The 25,887-nt window shown below is 38.5% G+C and overlaps 1 protein-coding gene across 10 annotated transcripts in view; it reads left to right on the forward strand.

The window, feature by feature from the left end:
• The window catches only part of CYRIA (CYFIP related Rac1 interactor A), a 117,063-nt gene that overhangs the window by 77,074 nt on the left and 14,102 nt on the right, over positions 1-25,887 (forward strand). For 8 of the 10 annotated variants that reach the window (XM_078349930.1, XM_078349929.1, XM_078349927.1 and 5 more), the window contains 2 exons: positions 355-434; positions 24,778-24,899. In XM_078349930.1, coding sequence (XP_078206056.1) covers positions 365-434; positions 24,778-24,899 — 192 coding nt within the window. In that variant the 5' untranslated portion in view covers positions 355-364. The remainder of the gene's footprint in view (positions 1-354; positions 435-24,777; positions 24,900-25,887) is intronic. The other 2 variants (XM_054245186.2, XM_054245187.2) reach the window with 1 other exon arrangement.

Here is a 25,887-nt window from a genome sequence, read left to right on the forward strand (position 1 = left end):
TTATCGCCTATAACAAAATTGCCTGATTCTTTTCATAGAATATTCTTTTGTGTGTTTGGTGTTTTACAAGGTGAACAAGATATGGAGTGCAAGTGTATTCTCCAGAGAGAGTTCATAACACTTCTATCATTGTCATACTTTGTATGGCTTAGGCCACATGTCCCTGAGTTTTAGAGACCCAGCACACCTCGGAGACATTTATCTGCCACCAATTTAGAAATGAGTTGCTACATATTGCTCAACCCCTAGGGTAGAGATGCTTTCTGTCTGGTCTTCAGTGGTAGCTACAGGGTATTCGTGCAAGTTTATTTTTTATGTTGCTAATGGTATTTGGTTTTGTGTTGCCTTTCCTAGGTTTGCTGGGATGGGAAACCTGCTCAAAGTCCTTACCAGGGAAATTGAAAACTATCCACACTTTTTCCTGGATTTTGAAAGTAAGTTTCAAAAATCATAATAATGGAAACTTTTTTACATCCCTTAGTTTGCTGATAAGGAAGTTATAATATAAAGATGTTATATGATACTTTAACCAAATCCAAAGGTCACTGTATTAGTCTGTTCTCATGCTGCTATTAAAGACATACCGGAGACTGGGTAATTTCAAGGAAAGCAGTTTAACTGACTCACGGTTCCACATGGCCCGAGAGGCCTCACAATCATGATGGAAGAGCAAGGGACATCTTACATGGCAGCAGGCAAGAGAGAGCTTGTGTAGGGGAACTCTCCTTTATAAAACCATCAGATCTTGTGAAACTGTTTTTCACTGTCATGGGAACAGTATGGGAAAGACCTGTTCCCATGATTCAATTATCTCCCATCGGGTCCCTCCCACAACACATGGGAATTATGGGAGCTAGAATTCAAGATGAGATTTGAGGGGAGACACAGCCAAATCATATCAGTCACTGCATTTTTTTGCTGAAATCATTTCTAATGTCATTTTTCTTCTTCTTTATCCTAATTTTTAAGAAATCCAATGGAAAATGTGTTTAATGTACCCATGGTTTTCTTTGATTTTAGAAGTGATCAACTTTTGTATCCCTAGCATAAATAGAGGATCATTTTAGTCTTTGTTTTCCTTTTGAAGGTCGTAAGCCCGCAATTAAGTAAATGCAGAGGAAAAAAAAAAAAAGATGTGAAAAAAACCATCATGTATTTTTCCTAAATATATTTATGAATTACTGTATCACATTCCAAAGAAAATACTAAGGACAATAAATTACAAAGATTCATATAAAACAAATATTGCTAAATGTGAAAGAAAATGGTTATCAATACCAGAAATAAGACTTACAGAATATTTTTAGTCATTTTCTTTATTCTTTATGTATTATTTGGTTTTAGGAACCATTTCAGGATTTTGACTATATATATTATATAAAATATATATATATATGAAATAGATATATTATATATAATATAAAATATATATATGAAATAGATATATTATATAATATAAAATATATATATGAAATATATAATATATAATATAAAATATATATGTTATATAAAATATATGTAATATCTTTATTATCTTTTATCCAAAAGGTTATGTTTCTCTTATCAAAAGCTTTAAGTTTTTCTCAGGAGAAATGGCTTAAGAATCATGACTGAAAAAAGCAAAACAAAAGAGAGATTCTTTCTTATTTGTTGATTGAATATATTGACAAATGGGAATGAGGACAGAATGAGGCACATTTGTGTTTACTCAAACTAAGCTCATGTTTCTCCCTTAACTCTCATGTTCACCCCTTTTCAAAATTCCAATTCCACAACAGCAAGCACAGTTAAATGTCTTTTTTTTCCCAATAATCACCGTCTGTTACACATTCTAATCTGCTTTAAACTTTAGTTTTTCAAGTATTTCATCTCCATTAAAAATAATAGTTGGGACTTCCTTGCATATAGATTAAACCTTCTAACAGAAGTTTGCTAAGGAAATGCTATAAGACCCTTCCAAGTTGCACTAAACCAAAAGTAGAAGCTCCAGAGGTGTAATTTTTGGAGTCTTTGGAGGGTTTTAAATAGCTTCTTGAAAAGGAAAAGTGTCCCCAAAGCTCATATAGTATGAAAACACATTTAATCTAGATTATAGTCAATGAAAGATGCCTCGTGTTGCATTTAACTCAATGTGCTATGTTGTTGCTATTGTTTGGCTTCGTTTGGTTTGGTAAGGGGTTTAGCTAGAGGCAGAGTGAGTTGATATGTCAAACAAATGGGCTTTTTTTACTGGTTTAACTTTTGATATTCCTCTAAAAAATACACACACACACACACACACACACACACTTTGTTAAAAGAAGGATTTATTAATTTTTAAAAAAAAATTTTACAAAACAAATTAGCTACAATATTACCACCCTTCTTTTGTTATTTACATGTTTAATTGTGCCCATCCATTTCTTATCAGATGCAGTTTACATTGTTACATTCAGTGTGTACAAAGGCCAAAATAGTAATAACACGTCCCATTTATTCACAACTGTGGGGGTGTGTAAAGCCTGAAAGTAGGAGACTAACATGCTTCTTCTGTCTTGGAAGCCCTGAATTCTGTATGCATCTGTGCATGCTCACATGTACCTCCCAGAATTCAGCAGCCCCACTTGCCTGCTTAGCTGTTCTTGGTCTCAGCTTTTTATGCTTCCAGAAAGAACAGTGTTGAGTTCTTGGTCAAGTCTAATCTCAAAAGCCTTTAAAGTGATCCAGGTAGAATTTGCAGGGATTTAAAACTGGTTCTCAACTGGTATTCTCCTGAGCATCAGATTTCTGAGCCTGTGTTCAACTCCATCCCTCACCTCTGTAGCAGGCAAGGAGGCATTGAGAGGAGCTTCTGCACTGCCCCACCGCCCCCACCCCCCGCTACTACCAGAGTACTCTGGTTTGCCCAGTCTGGTACTTTGAATATTTTCCTAATGTTTTATGTAAAGAAAGGTCATGGTGGCTAAATAGAGCATTTGGAAGTCTCAAATTTTGATAATGGTTTATCATACTAAAACTCCATTTGTCAGTGTAATTTGCTCAAGAGAAAGAAGTGTGAACTGGATTCCCATGTCTGGTGGCTTATTACTGGGACTAGAGCTATAGTATTTAAGGAAGACATAGAACTATAAATTTATAAACATATATAAAATCCTGCTTATTTCCTCATCAGTCCCATGGAGAAGTTTAACTTTATTCCACTGAGACTACGAGAAGATCAATAACTAGGTTGAAGTCACACAGAGAATGACCAGGAAATCAAGATGAGAACACAGATCTCTTTGGCTCTCCTCCCCTGACTTTCCTTCCCTAAGCGCTCACCACCAGCAGCTTCCTAGAAGAGCTATTGCCATCGTTCTATCCCTGACCAGAGAGGGACATCTTAGTTGTCTGCAAGCTAAGACATTTCATGGAAAAAAAAATTTTATCCTGAAAATCCTATTTCCTAAAGATGACTTTTAAGAAACAATGATGATGGGCTGGAGGGGTAGAAAAGGTGGGCTGACATCTCATGATTTCTCCTTGAGTCTCTGGATTTCAACTCAGTCCACTAAGGATGCGCTGAGCATAGTTGTGAGTGTACTTGTAAGCTACTCAGTGTTAGGGACACAGAAGTAAACAAGAGTGGTCACTGCCCAGTGAAGTCTCAGGCTAGAGTGGAGGACAGTATAGGCACTGGGTTCAAGGCGAAATAAATAAAGGACTTATAAGAGCACAGTGTGGCATGGGAGTAAGAAAGGAAAAGTGTACATCTACTCTCAGGAGACAGAAGGCTATGGAGGAATTGAAGAAGTCTGTTTGCAAGAGCTGGCATTTGGAATGGGCTTTAAAGAATGAGTGGTTTTTCTATAGGCACAGATATGGAGAGTTTTTTTACCAGATGGAAACAGTATGATTAAAGGCATAGAAACTGAAATAGGAAGGGCGTATTTAAGAACAGCAAGAGGTTCAATTTAGACAAAACGCCAAATGCTTGCTGGAGAGAAACGGGGAATGAAGTGGCAGGCTGGCCTGGGTTAGACCATGGGAAGGTGAGGCTGCCAAGCTTATGAACTTAGGGCTAGATGTCCAGAACTGGGGGTCACCTCTAAAGAGAATAGCTGACATCCCTGAGAGAAAGTCAGAGAGCTGAGCAGTTGTGAATATTAGGCATGCTTATGTTTAAAGGGGGCTTGGGCTTGAGCAGTCTCAGGATCCATGAGAGAGGTCAGACTGTAGAAGAAGGAGGACATCTTACTAAATTGAGATTCCTGGAGGCAGGATCTGGGTCCCCCTCAGTTTTGTGACCCAGCACTTAGCCCATGAATGATCCTCAATAACATGTACTGATCCCATGAGGGAACATAGTGAAGCACAGGTGATCAAGAAGGAGGGAGTGTAAATGGATTCAATGCCACAGAGCTGTCAAGAACGAAGCTTGAAAAGGGGATGATGAATTAGGCAGTGAGCTGCCCAAGTCACTAGCAGCCTCTAGGGGAGCAGATTCAGAATTTGTTGCTTTGAATATAGAGACTGGATTGTAAAGAGTTAAGGAGGAAGAGGTGGTGGGAGGGAGGAAGGCTGAACAGCATGTAGTAACACCTTTAATGAATTTGGCACCTCTACTTTGAGTGTTGAATATTCTTTTTGAAGTCAGTGATGGAATATAATTGAACTAGGTCAAATAGATATAATTAAGCTGGGTCAAAACATAATACAAAATTAGACACATCTGTCCTTAGGTTTTCCAGTTGTATAGATCTGATTTAATTTCTCATCTGACCTTTGCAGTGCATTTTGTATAATTGGCACTCACATTTCTCTACGAATCACTTAACATCTTCTTTATTGTTCTTTTTCATCCCTGTACTTTTTTTTCTTCTCCTCTACTTCCTTGTCATGTCTCTATATCCTCATTGAAGGCTAGGAAACGGGAGGAATGAAAGATTAACGCAGCAGCCTAATCTTTCATGAGTGGTGGCTTTAGTTTACAAGGGGAAGTATGTCTGAAGCTCTACTCAAGATTGGGTAATCAGACCCACCGTTATGGCACCCAACATAGGCAGCAGGCATTAACCTTTCCATGAAATAGTTTCAGTAATTCCAAGGCTGAAATGATCATTAGAAACATCTGGGGGAACCTTCTTTTTATATGATTACCTGAGCCTTACCTAAAAATTCAGATTCATTTGTCTAGTCAAAGAATCCATTTTTCCCACTTTTCCAGGTGCTTCTGATGATAAGCTGCTTTGTAAACCACCTTTAACTCATGTATCCAGGTGAGGATACATAGGTAGTGTTTACAACAGGGAAGCTGAGCCATGCAACTTTTTGAGTTCCAATATCCAAAACTTGGAGTGGAAGATCTCCAAGTTAGGTAGAAGTGCAAGTAGATTGAAATCTATGCATTCTCACTTCAAATAAACTATTTCATTTTCAATCAGCAAGTAACTTGATCTATCAAAGATTTCTTTTGGGCTTGATGGCCAATAAGCACATGAAAAGATATTCACTATCATTAGTCATGAAGGGACTGCAACTCAAAATGACAATGAGATCACATTTTACACCCATTAATACTGTTCTAATCAAAAAGAGAGATAATAAGTGTTAGTGAGGATGTGAAAAAAAATAATATTCTCATACACCACTAGTAGGAATGTAAAATAGTATGTCTGCTTTGGAAAACAGTCTGGAAATTCTTCGAAAGGTTAAGCATAAAGCTACCATATGACCCAGCTATTCCACTCGTAGATATATATGCAAGAAAAATGAAAATATATGTCCACACAAGAACTTGCACATGAATGTTCATAGCAGCATTATTTATAATAGCTGAAAAGTGGGAACAACCCAAATGCCCATCAGCTGATAAATGGGCAAATAAAATGGCATATCAATTCAATGCAACATTATTGACCAATTAAAAAAAAATAAAATACTGATATGTGGTATAACATGGATGAACCCTGAAATGATTGTGCTAAGTGAAAGAAGCTAGCTACAAAGACCACACACTGTTGAGTTAATCTATATGAAATGTCTAGAATAGGCAAATCTGTTGAGACAGAAAGATTAGTTGTCTAGGCCTGGGAGGTGGGGAGAGGGTTGGAGAGAATTGGAGAGTGGTTGCTAATGGGTGCAATGTCTTTTGGGGTGTCAATAAAAATGTTCTAAAACTGTAGTGATGCTTGCATGACACTAAGGATATATTTTGAACTGTTGAATTGCACACTTTAAATGGGTGAGTCTTATGGCATGTGAATTAAATCTCAACTAAGCTGTAGTTTTTTTTTTGTTGTTTTTAAAAAAGGATTTTTTTGGAAGATCCAAGTTTTTTCTGGTTAATGCTGACACTATTCCTTCTTCCCAGAATATATTATTTCTCTTCTTTTCCTGATTACTCCGCTTGCTAAAATTTACTTTCATTGGAACATAATTTACATGCTTTAAGGTGCATCAATGTTACGTTCACATTTTAGTTGGTTTTGACACATGCCACACTTTATCAAGACATAGGATATTCATGTCACTCCAGAAAGTTCCATCAAACCCCTTCCCAGGCAGTCTACCTCCCAGACTCCAGAAACAGCTATTAATCAGGTCCAACTTATATTGCAAAATATAAGTCTATAAAATCTCTAAGTTATTGAAATGTATATAAATAGAATCATACAGAATATGCTTTTTTGTATCTATTTTTCACTCAATATCACTCAACGTAATGTTTTTGACATCCAGCCATGTTATACATATATCAATAGTTTATTTCTTTTTTGTGACAATTTGTTTTCATTTTCCTGTTGATGAACATATGGGCTATCTCCTGCTTGGGGCTATTGTTAGTAACTGTGCTATAAACATTCTTGTCGAATATTTTTGGGCATTATATTTCTTGGGTAAATACCTAGCAGTGGAATTGCTGGGTGATACAGTTATATGTAACTTTTCAAAAAAGTGAAGCAACACAATATACTCTTATAACAAACCTGCACATGGCACATGTACCCACTGGATCTAGAATAACAATAAAAATTAAAATAATAATAAATATGCTTACACATAAAATAAAAGAAAGAAAACCTGTGAACAGCTGTCCAAATGAGATTTTCTATTTTACATTCCTAACAACAACTAAGCAACTACAAGTGTTTCACATCTTCTCCAACTTTTGGTATTCCAATCTTTTTCCTTTTAGCTGTTCTAGCAGTGGTGGGGTAGTAACTCATGGTGTTTTAATTTGCATTTCCATAATAACTGACAATGTTGAACTCTTTTTTATGTGCTTATTGTATAATTGCTTATCTATTTAAGAAAATATCTTGTCATGTCTTTTGCCTAGTTTTAATTAGGTTGCTTGTCTTCGCATTAGTAAATTGTAGGAGTTCTTTATTGCAGTTTGGATACATGTGTTGTATGAGATATTATCTGGCAAATATTTTTACCTAGTCATTGGCTTGCCTGCTTATTTTCTTAATGATATCTTTTCCTATGGAAGTTTCATATTTTGATGAAGTACAATTTATAATTTTTAAATTGTGTGCTAAACACATTCTGTATTCTGAGAAATCATGACCTATACCAAAGCCAAAAAGATACTCTACTTTGTTTGCTTCTGAAGCTTTATTGTTTTAAGCTTTACATTTAGGTCAATGACTGATCTTGAACTAATTTGTGTATATGTTGTGAGAAAGGTATTAGGTTTATTATTTTTTCATCGTCTATAAAATTGTCATAGCACAGTGGATCGTTTTAATGTCCGTTTTGTAAACTAGCTGATTGTAATATGTGTGATGTGGGCTACTCCAGTACTCTCTGTTCTCTCTGATGGCTCTATTGATCTACCTTCTCACCAATTAATACCAAATGTAACAAGTAACAGGTCTTAGAGTCAAGAAGAATAAGTCTTTTAACTCTTTTGCAAGATTGTTTTGGCTATTCTAACTCCTTTACTTTTCTAAATAAATTTTCTAATTAGTCCTCAATTTCTACAATAAAAAAATTCTACTGCAATGTTGATTGTAATTTCATTAAACCTATGGATCAATTAGAGGAGAATGGTTATCTGAGTAATATTCTTCCTACCTATAAATATAGCATATCTTTCCTTTGATTTGGATATTGTTTAATTTTGCTCACTAATATTTTACAGTTTTTAATATAAAAGTGCTACACATCTTTTGTCAGATATACCCCTAAGCATTTCATATTTTGACTTATACCAGCTTTTTTATGATTAGTGTTTAACATGGTATATATTTTCCCATTCTTTTGCTTTCATCCTGTTTATGCCTTTATCATCATAGTGTGTTTCTTGTAAACAAAGTATAACTGGTCCTAGCTTTTTCATCCAGGCTGATAATATCTGCCTTTTAGGCTGAGCACAGTGGCTCATGCCTGAGCAACATAGTGAGATTCCATTGCTACAAAAAAATACAAAAATTAGCTAGGCATGGTGGCATGCACCTGTAGTCCCAGCTACTCAAGAGGCTAAGGCAGCAGGATTGCTTGAGACCAGGAGGTGGAGGTTGCAGTGACCTGAAACCACACCACTGAACTTCAGTCTGGAAGCTAGAGTGAGACACCGTCTCAAAAAAAGAAAAAAAACTGCCTTTCAACTTAATATTTAGTCCATTTACATTTAATTAATGTCTGCATTATGTTTAATTAATGTTTGTATTTGAGCTTAGTATTTGAGTCTATACAATTAATTATTGTATTGCATTTACTTAGTGTTTGTATTTGAGTCTATCTTGGTGTTATAACTATTTGTTATATTTGCTTTTTTTCTTCATGTTTTTCCTGACTTTTTGATTAAATCAAACTGTTTTGAATATTGTATTTTGGTACTGCATTTTGCCTTTTCTGTTGACTTTTTAGTTATGCCACTTTTCGCTTGCTTTAGAGGTTATACTATACATGATTGTGATCTGCCTTCAAAATCTATTCTTTACATCATAAAGAACATAAGAACTTAACAGTATACCTGCAAACTAACACCTTTTCACCCGTTGCTTTTGTTATATATTTTGCTTCTATATATGCCATAAACTTTTCATTGCAATGTGTTTTTTTAAACTGTCAATCATCATTTAAGAGAGAGTGTGTGTAGGTTTGTTTGTGTCTGCGTGCATGTGTATGTGTGTGCATGTGATTTTAAAAGGTCCTTCATTTGTACTTGCATATTTATTTACTTGTTCTGGTGTTCTTCATTTCTTCTCACATAACAAGGTCTCTCTGGTGTCATTTTATCCAAGTCTAAAACACTTATTTTAATGTTTCTTTTAGTTCAAATCTATTGGAAACAAAGTTTTTGAGTTTTTAATCTGTCTAAAAGTATTGGTATTTGATTTTCATTTTTAAAGGATACTTCCATAGAGTTCTAGATCCACAGGTTTGGAGGGTTTTGTAGTTGCAGTTATTATTTGTTTTGTTTTTCTTAAAGCACCTGAAAAAAATAATTCCATTGTCTTCTGGCTTCATCGTTTCTGAGGAGAAACCATTTTTGTCGTTGCTCCCCTAGATGTAATATGTTTTACTCTGGCTGCTGTCAATAATGTATCTATTTTTCTTAGGTAGTAGTTTGACTATGATGTGCCTGGGTATGTTTTCTTTGTATTTATCTTGTGTATGGTTCTTTAAGTTTCTTGGATCTATGAATTAATACCTGTCATTAATTTTGAACATTCTTGCTTATTATCTTTTCAAATGTCTTTGTCTGTTGTTTTCTTTTTCTTCTTCTTCTGGGACACCAATTATATAAGTAAGGTGTTTTGATATTACTTCACAGATCTCAGACACTATGTTCCATTAAAATTTTTTTTTCTTTGTATACAATTTGTATAACTTTTACTGGTCTCTCTTCAAGTTTACGGATACTTTCTACTAATGGTCAACTTATCAAGGAGCTTATCATAAGTAGAAAGCATCTAATATGGAATTTTTCATTTTTAGCATTTCTGTTTTCACTGGCAAAAACAGCAATTACTTTTACACCAACCTCATTTAATGAATTTTCTGAAATTTTTCATTTTTACATATATATTATTCAACATTTTAGATTCTTTAACATATATTCATAGTTATTTTAGAACCCTCATCTATAAATTACAACCTCTGGGCTATCTCTAGAGTGTATCTATTGAATCTTTACTTTTTTGGTGATATTTTCTTGCTTGTGTTTGGTAATTTCTACCTTTTTTTTAATGAATGCCAGATAGCAGAATGGTAATGACTGATGTGACTAATATGGGCACTCGCAAAATGACCTGCCTTTTCTTCTGTCAGTCCACTAGTATGGTTGAGTCCATGCAATCTGTCTAGGCTATACTGTTGCTTGTTATATCTGGTTCTGTAAATTTAAGATATTTGAGGGAAGGACCAAAGGGGGCCCTTTACCAGAGCTGGGGATCTGAAGAGTTTGTCTCAGTTTTCCAGTCACCTCTTCAGCCTTCAGAAGGCCCTCTAGAGCACCTGCTTCTCAGTATGTCTTTTCTCATCCTCCTTGGCCTCACCTCTTCAGCCTTCAGAAGGCCCTCTAGAGCACCTGCTTCTCAGTATGTCTCTTCTCATCCTCCTTGGCCTCACCAGGCAGACAGTTGTTCTTTGCTTACTGGGAAGTGGATGGTGGCTTTCTCTTCATTATTTTGCTGTGTCTGCCACAGCAGACCTGGCATGCTGTGCCCTAGAGGGCACCTTCTCAGTGCTTCTCCCCTCCCGTAGTAATAGATGGCCATGCTTCACCCTCAGATAAGACTGAGAGTATAGGAGCATTTTTCTTGTGTATCTTCCCCTGACCCAGAGAGTTTCCTTTTTAAAATCTTTTTCCCTTTCCTGTTCTCAGCTTCTTTTGTTAGCAGTTGGTGAAGGTTCATGGAAGAGACTTTGCAGGTAGATATAGACTGTCCTTCTGCTTGGAGCTCCCAGGGCCTCTCAGCTTTCATGACTGTTCACACTCTTCCTTTTACAGTATGTGAAAATATCAGCTATTTTCTTGTTACCTGTATTTATGACAGCTTCCTCCTCTTACCATTTCTCTGTCAAACTTGAAATCACCTGTGGTCTCGTATCACCTAGGAAAGTCTCACCACCTTATGTATTATAATTCATTAAGGACTTTTGCAACCTCAAATATCTTATAGTTAAACTAACATTTTATAGAGTATCTAACTGGTCCTCTTTGTTAGGGTGGGAGCAATATTCTTTGTGAATTTTTTTTATTTTTATTTTTTAGGAAGGGAGGAAGGGAGGAAGGCAGGAAGGGAGGAAAGGAGGAAGGGAGGGAGGGAGGGAGGGAGAGAAGGCGGGAGGGAGAGAAGGAGGGAGGGAGAGAAGGAGAGAAGGGAAGGAAGGAAATCAAGCAATGAGAGAGACATTGCCGACCTGGATCTAGAGGTCTACAAGTTGATTTCTTTTTTTTCTTTTTTTGAGAGAAGGAAAGAAAAAAAAAGGAATGAAGGAGAGGAAGAAAGGAAGAAAAAGAGGGAGAGAGAATGGAAATGTTGTTTTATTCTAAAAAAAATGGGTATTAAAAATGGCCAATCAATATTTCATTTAAACCTATGAGTAGGTGTGATGTGGTATTGACAAGAATGTATATTTTGTGTATTTAAAGTGGAGAACTCTATAAATATTTATTAAGTTTACTTGTTCCGGATCGAGTCCTTATCAATTTTCTGTCTAGCAAGTCTAAGTCTCTATGTATCTGGGTGTTAGGATCATTAGCTCTTGTCGTTGCATTGATCCTTTTACCACTATATCTTTGTTGCTTTAAAATCTATTTTATCAGATACGAGAATTGCAACTCCTGCTTTTTATCTATTTATTTATTTTTGCTCTCCATTTGGTTGGTAAATCTTTCTCCATCCCTTTGTTTCGAGTCCTTGTGTATCCTTGCATGTGAAATGGGTCTGGATGTAACATGCCGTTGGGTTTTGGCTGTATCTTTTGATTGGGGGATTTAGTTGATTTAAATTTAGGGTTACTGCCATTTGATGTTAACTGGCTGTTTTATCCATTCGTTGGTGTAAATTCTTTATGTTGGTGCTCTTTACTTTTTGGTGTATTTTTAGAAAGGCTAATACTGGTTGTTTCTTTCTGTGTGTAATGCTTCTTTCAGAAGCTCTTGTAAAGCAGGCCTGGTGGTAAAAAATCTCTGAGTTCTTGCTTGTTCATAAAAGATTTTATTTTTCCTTCAGTTGTGAAGCTTAGTTTGGCTGGATATGAAATTCTGGGCTGAAAGTTCTGTTCTTTAAGGATGTTGAATATTGGCCCCCACTCTATTCTGGCTTGTAGAGTTTCTGCTGAGAGATCTGCTGTTAAGTCTGATAGGCTTCCCTTTGTGGGTAACCTGACCTTTCTCTCTGGCTGCCCTTAGTATTTTCTCCTTCGTTTCAACCCTGGTGAATCTAACGATTATGTGCCTTGGGGTTGCTCTTCTTGAGGAATATCTTCGTGGTGTTCTCTGTATTACCTGGGGTTGAATATTGTCCTGCTTCGCTAGTTTAGGAAAATTTTCCTGAATAATATCCTGAAGAATATTTTCCAGCTTGGATTCATTCTCTCCGTCGCATTCAGGTACACCTATCAAACGTAAATTTGGTCTTTTCACATAGTCCCAAATTTCTCGGAGACTTTGCTCATTCCTTTTTATCCTTTTTTCTCTAATCTTGTCTTCTCATTTTATTTCATTAAGTTGGACTTCAACCTCTGATATCCTTTCTTCTGCTTGAACAATTCAAATGTTTAAACCTGTGCATACTTCTCGGAGTTCCTGCATTGTATTCTTCAGTTCCATTAATTCACTTATATTCCTCTCTAAGTTGTCTATTCTCATTAGGATTTCGTCAAACCTTTTTTCAAAGTTCTTAGTTTCTTTACATTGGGCTACAACATGTTCTTTTAACTCACAGAAGTTTCTTATTATCCATCTTCTGAAGCCTGATTCTGTTAACGGGATGCACTCGTTCTCCATCAAGTCTTGTTCCCTTGTTGATGAGGAACTGTGATCCTCTTTAGAGGGAGAGGCATTCTGATTTTGAGTATTCTCAGCCTTTTTATGCTGGTTGCTTACCATCATTGTAAATTTATCCACCTGTCATCTTTGTAATTACCAACTTTCAAATTAGGTCTCTGAGTGGACGTCCAAGTTGTTAATTCCCAGGGCGGAAATAGGAGCAACCCACTGCGCCGGCCAAAACAGCGGCGTTAAGACTGATGGTGTGGCCGGGCGCAGTGGCTCACGCCTGTAATCCCAGCACTTTGGGAGGCCAAGGCAGGTGGATCACGAGGTCAAGAGATTGAGACCATACTGGTCAGCATGGTGAAACCCCGTCTCTACTAAAAATACAAAAAATTAGCTGGGCACTGTGGCACGTGCCTGTAATCCCAGCTACTCGGGAGGCTGAGGCAGGAGAATTGTCTGAACCCAGGAGGCAGAGGTTGCAGTGAGCCGAGATCTCGCCATTGCACTCCAGCCTGGGTAAACAAGAGCGAAACTACCATCTCAAAAAAAAAAAAAAAAAAAGACTGATGGTGCTTTTCTGCCTGGGAATCTCCAGTCTGGCTTCCTTCTTGAGTCCGTAATAGGCGACTCTGCCTTCCCGGAGCTCCAAACCTCGGTCGGAAGGGGAACCAGTCCCGTTTACTCTGCACCGAGAGCTGCCGTGCCAAGGTGCCGGCGAAATCACTGCGCCGGCCACAAGAGTCGTTCTGGCGAACCATGGAGCTCCTCCACTGGGAATCTTCTGCTCCATGAGCGACCAAAACTTGTCTGAAAGTGTGGCATCCTCTCGTTCTCTGAGCTTTCACTGGGAGCTGCAATCCCGAGATGTTAGCGATCAGCCATCTTGGATCGTTCCCGTGAATTTTTTTATCTTTTTAAAATAATATGAAAATGTGTTACATATTTGTATCTAAATGTCTTGCAGATTTATATCTAAAAATTAGCATTACTTTGTATCATCTAATATATAGTATATATAGATATTTCTCTGATTTTCTCAAATGGCATTTAATAGGTTTTTTACTCTAATCAGAATTGAAATATATTGGATTATGTTTCTTTCTTTTTTAGAAAACTTACCATGAGAGCTACCCTCTGATCAGATTTTAAATGCACAGTACAGTATTTTTTAACTGTATTACACATTTATAATCAGGCAAGTTGTTGTAGCATAGATATCTAGAATTTATGTATCTTGTATAGCTGAAACTTTACACCCACTGATTAGCAACTACTCATTTTCCCTCCCCCATGCCCCAGGAAACCACCATTCATCTCTGAGTTTCTATGAGTTTGACTCTTTTAAATACCTCATATAAATGGAATCATGCAATTTGTGTTCTTCTGTTACTTGTTTATTTTGCTTAGCATAATATCCTCAAGGTTCATTCATGTTGTGGCATATGGCAAGATTTCCTTCTTTTTTAGACTGAATAATATTCCATTGTATGTATATTCTACATTTACTTTATCTGTTTATTTTAAATGGAAACAACTCAATACTTTTGGTTCAATTTTTCAAATTGTCATAAAGGGTGTATTCTATGTGCTAGGCACTATACTAGTTGTGGTGTGAAGAGCTGCAAGTTTACACTCTACTGAAGGAGGCAGACATCATGACCAGCATCAATAATGCAACGTTGGTAAATGCTGTAGCAGCGATGCTACCTGCGTTCTAGGATTCATAGGAGAGAATAACTAATTTGATCTGAGATAAGATAGGAAGACAGTTGCAGAAGGGCAAGCCTGGGAAGATTTCCAAGAAAGGGTCACACAATAGCTTCAATGATGCCATATTTTATGTCTTCAACTTTCTTAGCTCCCATTCAGGTTGTTTTTGAAAAAAGTCTCTGCATTCAATGCCATTGAGCTCTCACTGTATGATGACTTTTCTTACACTGTTCTACTGAATTATTACTGATAGTTTGAAACTTTCACTTTAGAATGCCAGTCATATTTTATTAATTGCTTCATCCCCCTCATCACCTGTCACTGTGGCAGGCATATGAAAGTACCCAATAAATGCTTTCTGAATCTAAGGATCCTGTCCTCACCCTCCTAAGGTCCTTGAGGACAGGAACTATATTGTTGGATCCATATCTCCCAAAAGTATCTGGTATCATTTGCACTTAATAGGCTGTATTAGTCCATTTTCATGCTGCTGATAAAGACATACGCAAGACTGGGAAATTTACAAATGGAAAAGGTTTAATGGACTTATACTTCCATTGGCTAGGGAGGCCCCAAAACTATGACAGAAGGCCGGAAGCAGCAAGTCATATCTTACATGGATGGCAGTAGGCAAAGAGAGAGACCTTGTGCAGGGGAACTCCTCTTTATAAAACTGTCAGATCTCATGAGACTTACTCACTATCTCAAGAACGGCCTAGGAGACTTGCCCCCATGATTTAATTACCTCCCACTGGGTCCCTCCCACAACGTGTGGGATTTCAAGATGAGATTTGGATGGAGACACAGCCAAACCATATAATTCTGCCTCTGGCCCTTCCCAAATCTCATGTCCTCACATTTCAAAACCAATCATGCCTTCCCAACAGTTCCCCCAAAGTCTTAACTCATTTCACCATTAGCTTAAAAGTCCAAAGACCAAAATCTCATCCAGGACAAGGCAAGTCCCTTCCACCTATGAGCCTGTGAAATCAAAGGCAAGTTAGTTGATTCCTAGATACAGTGGAGGAACAGGCATTGGGTAAGTACAGCCATTCCAAATGGAAGAAATTGGCTAAAACAAAGGGGTTACATGCCCCATGCAAGTCCAAAATCCAATGGGGCAGTCAAATCTTAAAGCTCCCACGTTATCTCTTTGACTGCATATCTCACATCCAGGTCATGCTGATGCAAGATGTAGGCTTCCATTGCCTTGGCGTCTCTGTCCCTGTGGCTTTGCAGGGTATAGCACCCTTCCTGGCTACTTTCACAAGCTGGTGTTGAGTATCTGTGGCATTTCTAGGAACACCATATAAGCTCTTGATAGATCTACCATTCTGGGGTCTGGAGGATGGTGGCCTTCTTCTCACAGCTTCACTAGGCCACAGCTCAGTGGGAGCTCTGTGTGGGGCACCCACCCCACATTTCCCTTTCTAACTACTGCCCAGCAGAGGTTCTCCATGAGGGTCCAACCCCTGCAGCAAATTTCTGCCTAAACATCCAGACATTTCCATACATCTTCTGAAATCTAAGTAGAGGTTCCCAAATCTCAGTTTTTTATTTCTGTGTACCTGCAGGCTCAACACCACATATAAGCCACCATGGCTTGGGACTTGCACCCTCTGAAGCTATGGTCTGAGCTATACCTTGTCCCCTTTTAGTCATAGCTGGAGTAGCTGGGATGCAGGACACCAAGTCCCTAGACTGTACACAGCAGAGAGACCCTGGCCTGGCCCATGAAACCATTTTTTCTTCCTAGGCTTCTGGGCCTGTGATGGGAGGGACTGCCACAAAGTTCTCTGACATGCCCTGGAGACATTTTCCCCATTGTTTTGGTGATTAACATTTGGCTCCTGGTTACTTATGCAAGTTTCTGCAGCCAGCTTGAATTTATCCTCAGAAAATGGAATTTTCTTTTATATCACATTATCAGTCTGCACATTTTCCAAACTTTAATGCTCATTTTCCATTTTAAACTGAATGCCTTTAACAGCTCCCAAGTTGCATCTTGAATGCTTTGCTGCTTAGAAATTTGTCCCACCAGATACCCTAAACCATCTCTCTCAGGTTCAGAGTTCCACAAATCTCTAGGGCAGGGCAAAATGCTGCCAGCCTCTTTGCTAAAACAACAAGAGTCACCTTTGCTCTAGTTCCCAACAAGTTTTTCATCTCCAGCTGAGACCACCTCAGCCTGGATTTCATTGTCTGTATCATTATCAGCATGATGGTCAAAGCCATTCAACAAGTCGCTAGGGAGTTTTAAACTTATCCATATTTTTCTGTCTTCTGAGTCCTCCAAATTATTCCAGCCTCTATCTATCACCCAATTCCAAAGTTGCTTCCACATTTTCAGGTATTTTTTTTCAGCAGCGCCCCACTGTACTAGTACCAATTTACTGTATTAGTCCATTTTCACAAGGTACTGATAAAGAATACCTGAGACTGGGCAATTTACAAAAGAAAGAGGTCTAATGAACTAACAGTTCCACATAGCTAGAGAGGCCTCACAAGTATAGCAGAAGGCAAGGAGGAGCAAGTCACATCTTACATGGATGGCAACAGGCAAAAGGAGAGAGAGCTTGTGCAGGGGAACTCCTCTTTATAAAACCATCAAATCTCATGACACTTATTCACTATCACAAGAACAGGACAGGAAAGGCTTGCTCCCATGATTCAGTTATCTCCCACTGTGTCCCTCCCACAACATGTGGGAATTCAAGATGAGATTTAGGTGGGGACTCAGCCAAACCATATCATAGGTACTCAGTAAGTATGCTTCATTGATTTTCCTATTATCTCATACTATTCTACTCTTCGTTTTTAATTCTGGATTTTGTCTTTCTCTCATACCTTGACTGGGTACTGCTTTGGAAACACAGAATATTTGATCAGTGTGTTAGAATTAACTGCAGGCAGAAGTCAGTCTGTTAGCCAAGAATCAGTCATCCACTGGTTAATCACTCACTGTCTGAGACATGGTCAGGGATCAAGCCTTGGTAGTTTTCTTCTGTAAATGTATGTTTGTCTCCTCACTGGTGTACAAATCCCTGAAGGGAGAATTTAGATGGCATCTTATGCTTATATTATTCTGTGTTTTATTCCAGTTCCAGCCTAGGGCTGGGCATGAAATACAAGCTGAGGAACACTGGCTTTGATTGATAGTTACCAATGAAAAAACTATTTGCAGAACATCTCCTGAATTCCTCAGGCAGGAACAGCAGCAGTGGGGTGTGGGTTCTTAGTGTGGCAGAGGACCTGGAGGAATGAGATACAGTGCATAAATATAGGGATATTAGAAGAACATGACTGCTTGTTCAAGAAGCATATGAATTTGTTGAGGAGATAAGATGTGAGCACATGGAAGAGACGGCAGTACGGGTATTAGGGAAGAAGTCTATCACAGACCAGAGAACAAGTGATATGCTAGCCAGAAGTACAGGTTCTAGATTGGACTAAAGAAATTTCTTAGAAGACAGTGGCTGAAAAAAATGGTTTTCTTGCAAGACAAACTCACATCAATTAACATAATGTAATGCCAAGATCAATAATGGATGTGGTGGAGGCTGGGGTATAAAGAAAGAAATTCTGAAGTCTCCAAATCATTGTACTCTTAAAAATACTCTGCCTATGTTGACCTATTAGGAATATACACTCTTACTCTTTAAAACAAGAGTGTTGAGTCAAATCAGCCTATCACCTGCGATTTTTGTTGTTGTTGCTAACTCAGGCCCCTCCCTGCCACAACTGGTTTCTTCTTTCATCTGTTCTTCTCTGCTACCCTCCCATCTCCGAAGGCTGTTCACAGGAGGCTTGATCATCTTGGAAGAAGTGGGGAAATATCAGAAATTATCAGATGTCTTTTGGTTTATCCAAAGTATCCTCACTTTACAAAAGGAAACAAACAAAAAACAGAACATAGCAGGCAGTTTATTGATGGCAATACAGGGATTCAATGCCAAAAAAACTTCAATTTTTGGCATTTTTGCTTTTTAAGTGTTTTAAATCTGTTCCATCATCTTCATTATGACCTTTTCAGGTAGGGAAGAGACAGGCTATTCTTAGCTTCCCTCTCTTTTAGCAATAATGAATCTGACCCAAAGAGATTACCTGGCTTGTCCTGAGGTCTAATACTGAGTGGCAGTGAAACCTGGTCTCAAAAATGCCATCCTTAGCCTGCTCCCACCACAGGGTCCCACTGTAGGTGAAGGAAATAGACAGCCGGCAGGAACTTTGACCCTCCCACTCTTTTCAGTCCTACTGTGATTGTTCCATAGGAAAGGGCTTTGGACCCTGGTGTAAGATAACTAATGTCCTCTAAGAATAAATACGTCAGCCGTGTCACACTTATATTTTCCAGCAGACATTTGCAATTTTATGCTGTTTTCATAAGCAGTTAGTATTTTGTTATAAATCACTTCCATTTTACATCCCCAAATATTAATAATAGATAACAATTTATGCTTCTTAGTTTACCCTGAAGGGGAGAGAGATTGGGGGAGAGATGAAGTGGGTGGGAAAGAAGGGCAGAATTTAATTTACAGCTCTGGTGAAACCAGTTTGCCATACTTTTTTCAGTGTTTATACAACAGTCATGGGGCCCAGAGATAGCTATATATCCTGTTGATGAAACGCCAGGGCATCTTTCAAAACCAAAGACATCTCTATGCAAATGGTGGTTTCCACTCATATTACCTTAGGTTAATTTGATTCTCTGTCAGATTTTCCATACAGTCCTAAAGAGGCTGTTAGGAAAATGTGTGTATGCTCCTGGTGCATTTGAAGACAGTGTAAGTCCTTGGCCAATTTATAAACATTAGAACATGTTGATTTGATAACCCTTCCCCAGTGCAAGCCCTGCGGTAAGTTCACCAAAGACCTTCCCAGTAAACAAAGCACATAACCACCTTCTTCTCCATTAGCCTCATGGAATGTCATGCATTGGTTTAAATAAATATCACTGTTCTCCACAATGAAATCTTCCACCCTGCCACAGGTGACAGAAAAATATTGATAGTTAATCAATCATTAGCAAATTGAGCTCCTGCAAACAAAACTAATCCTGTTTAACTATCTTAATATGTAAGGTGCTTTTACTATTACAAATTCGAAACACTTGGAATTTAGTGAGTTCTTGACAGCAAACGTCCATGTGTGCAAGGTGGCAGGGCAAATGATACTTTTTCATATTTTCCACAGTAGTGAGTCCCCAACAGCACTTTAAATCATCTCCTCAGATAATGTCCTGGATACACTTGTTCCAGGGCTCCTAGAAGTATTGGTGTCTGAAATTGCCTGTGTAAATCACAGAGATTTTTATCTGCTTTATCGTTAGGCAGGAGCAACCCCGGCTTTATGTAACCATTCTCAATTTCAGTGAAATAATTGGCAATGGTTAGAAGTTTAGAATGTGGTTCTTAGAAGAAACATTACCAAAGAAAACACTGGCTGCAACTAGAAATGACCCATTTTCACCAATGACATTATTGGTGTGTGTGGGCGGGGGCGGTGTTTGTACCTTTTTTTTGACTAAATGTCAGTCTTTGTGTTAAAAATAGAAAAGCAAAGCTCACAGTTCAGAGTTCCTGTTCACTCAGCAGATGCTTTACAGGGTTGCTGATAGCTTAAATTTAGTAATCTTTTCAATCACTAATTCTTCAGGATTCTTGAGGGTTCCTTTCAAGATGTCTTTCTATGACATCTGAAAACACAATAAATTTTAAAAACATGGTCACCAATTGAATCTGAATATGGAGAAAGCCAAGTATAGTCTCCAAAGCCTCTCAAAGGGATTTTCCAAATGGCAAAATGATAAGAGCTTTAGGATTAAAAAAGTAAAACCTAAGTGCAGTTTTTCACTGTGTCAGACTCAACAAATACCCGATTAGTGTGCTAACCACACTGCGGAGACATTCAGGCTGTAGATCAATAATGGATGATTTGAGAACACAGATGTTAATGAAAGAGTGGATGGCCAATTTGACTGTAGGTAAATACCTATATTTTAATGGCAACCAGGAGAGATATAACCACACAAAAGCCATTTGACTGCAGTGAGCTATAATAGGTACCACTGCACTCCAGCCTGAGTGACAGAGCCAGACCCTGTCATTTAAAAGAAAAAAATTAAAGTCATTTTAGGAGTAGAGACAGAGGACGGGATCTAAAAGTAACAGGACATTTACTTACTACACTGCTTTCAAGTACCCAGCATGCTATCCCACCTTACCCATTTCTTCATGTATTCATTGATTCATCACATGTTTATTGCCTGTCTCCAATGGACTTCTCAAAAGATCTCAGGATTTAAAGACAAGCAGAAAAAAAAAATCACAAAACACAGTGTGAGTAGTATATTTAAATTATTTGTTTAACTGTTCAGCAATTTTTTCTCGAGCATCTATTATGTGCCAGGCCCTGTGCCACACCCTAGAAATATAATGATGAGTGAAACAAATATAACTATAGTCCTATAGTCTAATGGTTGAGATTTTCATTAATTAGTTCTGACTGTATGATCATTTAGCTGGGGGACAAAAATAGAAAGAATCATGGACTTCCACAGGGATTTGGGCCAATGTTACATTTCACTGTGGGTCACACAGTTCTTTCCCCATTTGAAAAGAGAGACAGACAGACTTGGAGCTTCTCCCAGTTGTCACTCTCTTCCTTGGAAGCTGACACCACTTGTGATTTGAGTCCCCTGAGAATCTTACGGCACTCTGGCCCAGAAGCCAGGGACCCTGCTCCCCATCCAATTATGGCTGGAAGAGGCGATTTCAGTTTTACGACAGGAAAGAAGGAATAAATTCGACATCCAATAAAACCAACACATTTTGGATAAAAATGAGGCAACACATTTCTAAGCCTAGATGAAAGAAGGAAATTGTGGGGTGGCTTTCTCCTACCGCATCCCACCACTGCTGAACCACATGAGAGATATTTCTAATAGGACGCCAGGAAATCTGCCAAAAAAAACAGTTTCTCAGAGAGGGAGGCTGAGGACCAAGGGTCTTGTCTTATAGATCACCCCAGCTGCCAGCAGAGAATTACCGTAGGATGGAAGGTATTTGTTTACCACAGCCCCCCAAGTCCGCCTCCTCTGGGAGAGAAGTGGTACCAGCCCCCTGGTTACTCGTGAAACTCTGTGGTCATATAAATGTCAATGTTGATTTGTATTAGAAAGGATCCCTTCACCTGGGATGGGAGTGCAGTCTGTCTGTCTCTAATGCCAGTACCTTTTTAGGTCACCCTAACAGAAACAGTCTTATTTTTGAAACACTTAAGAGAGGCCTCTATTTTTGAAAACTGACATGAAATCCTTCTCTTTTTCTGTTCAAATAATCATCAACAGGATTTTTTTTTTTTTAATGTTCCTGCTCTTCTCTCCGGCCCACTTAGTTTTAATTCTGTTTTGTTTAAAATTTATCAAGTGGTGACTTGCTAGGGAAGGGCCAGGTGACAGCTGAGATTAGAAGGCTTTCTGGTCTGGCCTCAAAGTGCATTCTTTCCCACTTTTCATAATTATATTCAAATCATGTTAGCCCTGAGAATCTTGGTCACAGACTATTTTGCTTTTCTTCTCCAAAGAAATTCTTCTCTAGGAAATTGTCTTTGTTTGGTTTATGATTTTTTAAAAGAAGAAAGGATTTGAATGGTCAGTGTTTTATTTTTATTTGTTTCCTAGGATCATCGTTTTGCATTCTTTCTTATGTTTTCTTCCCCGACACTTTTCTTACTCAGAAACTGCCAGCCTCACCCTGGAATTCTATTCCACCGAAACGCTTTCTGCACTGATGGGCTCCCTAGCTTGCGGATTTTTAGGGTTCTGTTTAAGACACTTGTGTCACTTTGAGAAAAGTATGAGAAAGGAGAAAAAAGGTAAAATACAAAGTGGTTAATATTGTGAGTAACATCAAGTCTGAGAAAACTTACCAATGATTGTGGGAAACACTGATAGTGCATAAAAACCTAGGAAAGTACAGGTTGAATATCCCTTATTCAAAAATGCTGATTAGGACCAGAAGTGTTTCAGATTTTTTTTTCTGATTTTGAAATAGTTGCATTTTACTTTCCAGTTGAGCATCCCAAATCCAAAAAGCCAAAATGCAAAGTGCTCCAGTGAGAATTTTCTTTGCGCACCATGTGGGCATTTAAAAACATTTCAGATGTTGGAGCATTTCAGATTCTTGGATATATAGGAAGCTCAACCTGTAATAAATGTCTTTTTCCCTCACTGTCTCCAGCAGACTCTGTTTTCTAACCTGGCAGATGTGGTTGTTTGTTTGTTTCCCAGCCTTGCTTTCTCCAGCTGCCAAGCCTTTTTCCGAGTTGTACTCTCTTCATGAATATACTCCCTTTCACCTTCCATCACCCCAGCTCAAGCCCCATCCCTTACGTTTTAACTTTTTCACTCTTCCCAGTCCGCATTCATCTCTTTCTCTGAGTCCTGATTCACATACGTTCTCATACCTCCTTAGTTCCTAGTTGAAATGGTCTCATTCTTTGAATGTACAGTTTGCAAAGTTTCCGGATAACTGTGAGGACCTATGATCTTTTTCTCAAAGAGAATTGCCATAGCACTGATGATTTTCACCCTTCATTTATTAGGAAACGCTACTAGCTTCTCAGGTCTTAGGCAAGACCTGGTAAATCAACTAGTCTAAAAATCTCCATGGGTTCCTGTCATGGAGAGTGCAGGTAACTGAAGCAGGAGCAGCCACCCTGCCTCAGTTCCTCCTCTGATCTCAGCCTTTCCAAACACCAAGTCAGTTTAGCCAGTGCTCCACTTGGCCATCACTTATCTTGTGAATGCTGTCTTTTTTTTTTTAACACCCAGAGAAACACTGGTGAACAACCCCTTTGCGGGATCAGCCCCTTTTACTCCCACAAAGATTAGGTAAAACTGAGATTTTATCTGGGAGGGTTAGACCAGGTGTAAACTCAGCCCTCACCCTCTGTTAGTGAGTTCTGCTGCAAGTACACGGTGTCTCAGGATCTGGATATTTAAAAACAGAGTTTTATAAAATGACATCTGTTTCCTCTCCATGAGCGGAGCCTTTGTTTTAGATGGAGAGATGAACTTCCCTACTAGACCAGGCAGATAACCTGTTATATAGGAATTACCAGATAAATAAAACCCAACCTTTACCACCTCTCCACCACCAGCCACCAGCTCCCATGAAATGCCCCCAGGAACAAGAACACATAGTGGCTGCAGGAAGGTAATTAAGTGAGAATTCACTGAGGAGCTCGAGGGTACTGCTGTGACTGTTAGAATATTGTTTTCATTATGGAGGCCTCACTGCGTCACTTGTTTTTGTGGGTAGCAGTCATGGTCAAAACCAAAGATAAACAGAACGGTTGTCTTTAAAATGAACTCGCGTCTTTGCCAAACCTCGTTAGCATGAGCTCAGGTTTAATGAGAAATGTTTTCTACATATCCGTGTGTTCAGGAGTGATATGCTTCTGTCATGATTTGAAGTATTTTTGTTATCCAGTTTTTAAGCATATTTTTAAATATTGAAATATAAGGTGGACTGTTTTTCCCATCTACACAGATTTTCACAGGATTCACAGATTTTCAATCAAAGCAGAAATATTCAGTTGCTTATCCTTTAAAAGGCAGACCCAATAGAGTTTCAGTTTTACAAGATGAAAAGAGTGACAGATATGGAGGGTAGCAATGGTTGTACAACCTTATGAATGTATTTAATATCAATGAACAGCACACTTAAAAGTGGTTAAGATGGTGAAATTTATGTGTATTTAACTGCAATAAAAATAGTAATTAAAAAAAAATAAAATAAAAAGACCAAAAAGTGTGGATTCAGAAAGACAATGTTTATTCTTTCTATCATCCAGGGCACTGTTTTACATAGGACGTGTGCAAAAGATTTGTTCCACATAAATAAATAAGGCCTACAATGATTCCTGTATGCTTATTTTATGACTATAAAAATATCATTGACTATTTTGAACTGAGTAATGAGCAGAAGTTGTGTGAGTTTGCCCTTCCAGTATCCTAGCAGCTTAGTAGGTTACAGAGTAAATACCAGAGCAGTAGGAATGTGATAGGATTGTCAGGCAGGTAGAACTGAATATCCATCCTCATCCCAAGCTGTGTGTCTCTCGGTTTCTTTGTTTCTTAGATGCTCAGCCTACAGAAGGAGAGAGAGAAATCTGGAACCAGATCAGCGCTGTCCTTCAGGATTCTGAGAGCATCCTTGCAGACCTGCAGGCTTACAAAGGCGCAGGCCCAGAGATCCGAGATGTATGCCAATCATCGCACTGAACTGACAACACCCGAGGAGCAGAGGGAAAACCACACGTGCACGCACATGCGTGTGCGCGTGCACGCAAACACACACACATACACACACACACACAGCAAGATTAAGGAAGGGCCATAGTATTTCCTAGAGTACCAGGAAGAAGTACAGGGAGGGTAACGTGTCCTTAAAAACAAAAAGCGTGGGCCAGACACGGTGGGTCACACCTGTAATTCCAGCACTTTGAGAAGCCAAGGCGAGTGGATCACATGAGGTCAGGAGTTCAAGACCAGCCTGGCCAACATGGTGAAACCCTGTCTCAACTAAAAATAAAAGAATAAAAAATAGCTGGGTGTGATGGCAGGTGCCTGTAATCCCAGCTACTCTGGGAGGCTGAGGCAGGAGAATCACTTGAACCCAGGAGGCAGAGGTTGCAGTGAGCCGAGGTTGCGCCATTGCACTCCATTCCAGGCAACAAGAGTGAAACTCTGCCTCAAAAAAAAAAAAAAAAAAAATGCATGAATGGCCCCTTTTATTCTAATCCATTAGTATGAGCACACAGTGCTATAGATTAAGTAAAATATTAACTATTCTCTTCTCGAACATACAGGTGATATTGTAGGTCTCACATTTAAACAATAATGTGTCAATATATTACTTCATTTAAGGGAAACAATGTGAAGTCTGTGAATAGCAGTTGAAATATGAATCATGAAGTCTGGGTGGACATGTACTTTCCGGCGTTTGGTAGTTACTCAGGCAGGTTGCACCACTGTTATACACAACAGCCAAAAAAATCACCTTGCCTTCAGTTTGTCATCTCAAATGTTTTACGAGATTTTCTAAAATTAACAAAAAACAAAAAGAAAATCACCACTTGGACTTTTACAACTTCACAATGCCTTAAAAGCAAGAAATTTGGCACTCTTCTTATATTAAAGCATTAGTTTTGTGGAAATATCAACACATACATATATGCATGCAAATACA

The sequence above is a fragment of the Callithrix jacchus genome, chromosome 14 (assembly GCF_049354715.1).
Source record: "Callithrix jacchus isolate 240 chromosome 14, calJac240_pri, whole genome shotgun sequence".
NCBI lineage: Eukaryota > Metazoa > Chordata > Mammalia > Primates > Cebidae > Callithrix > Callithrix jacchus.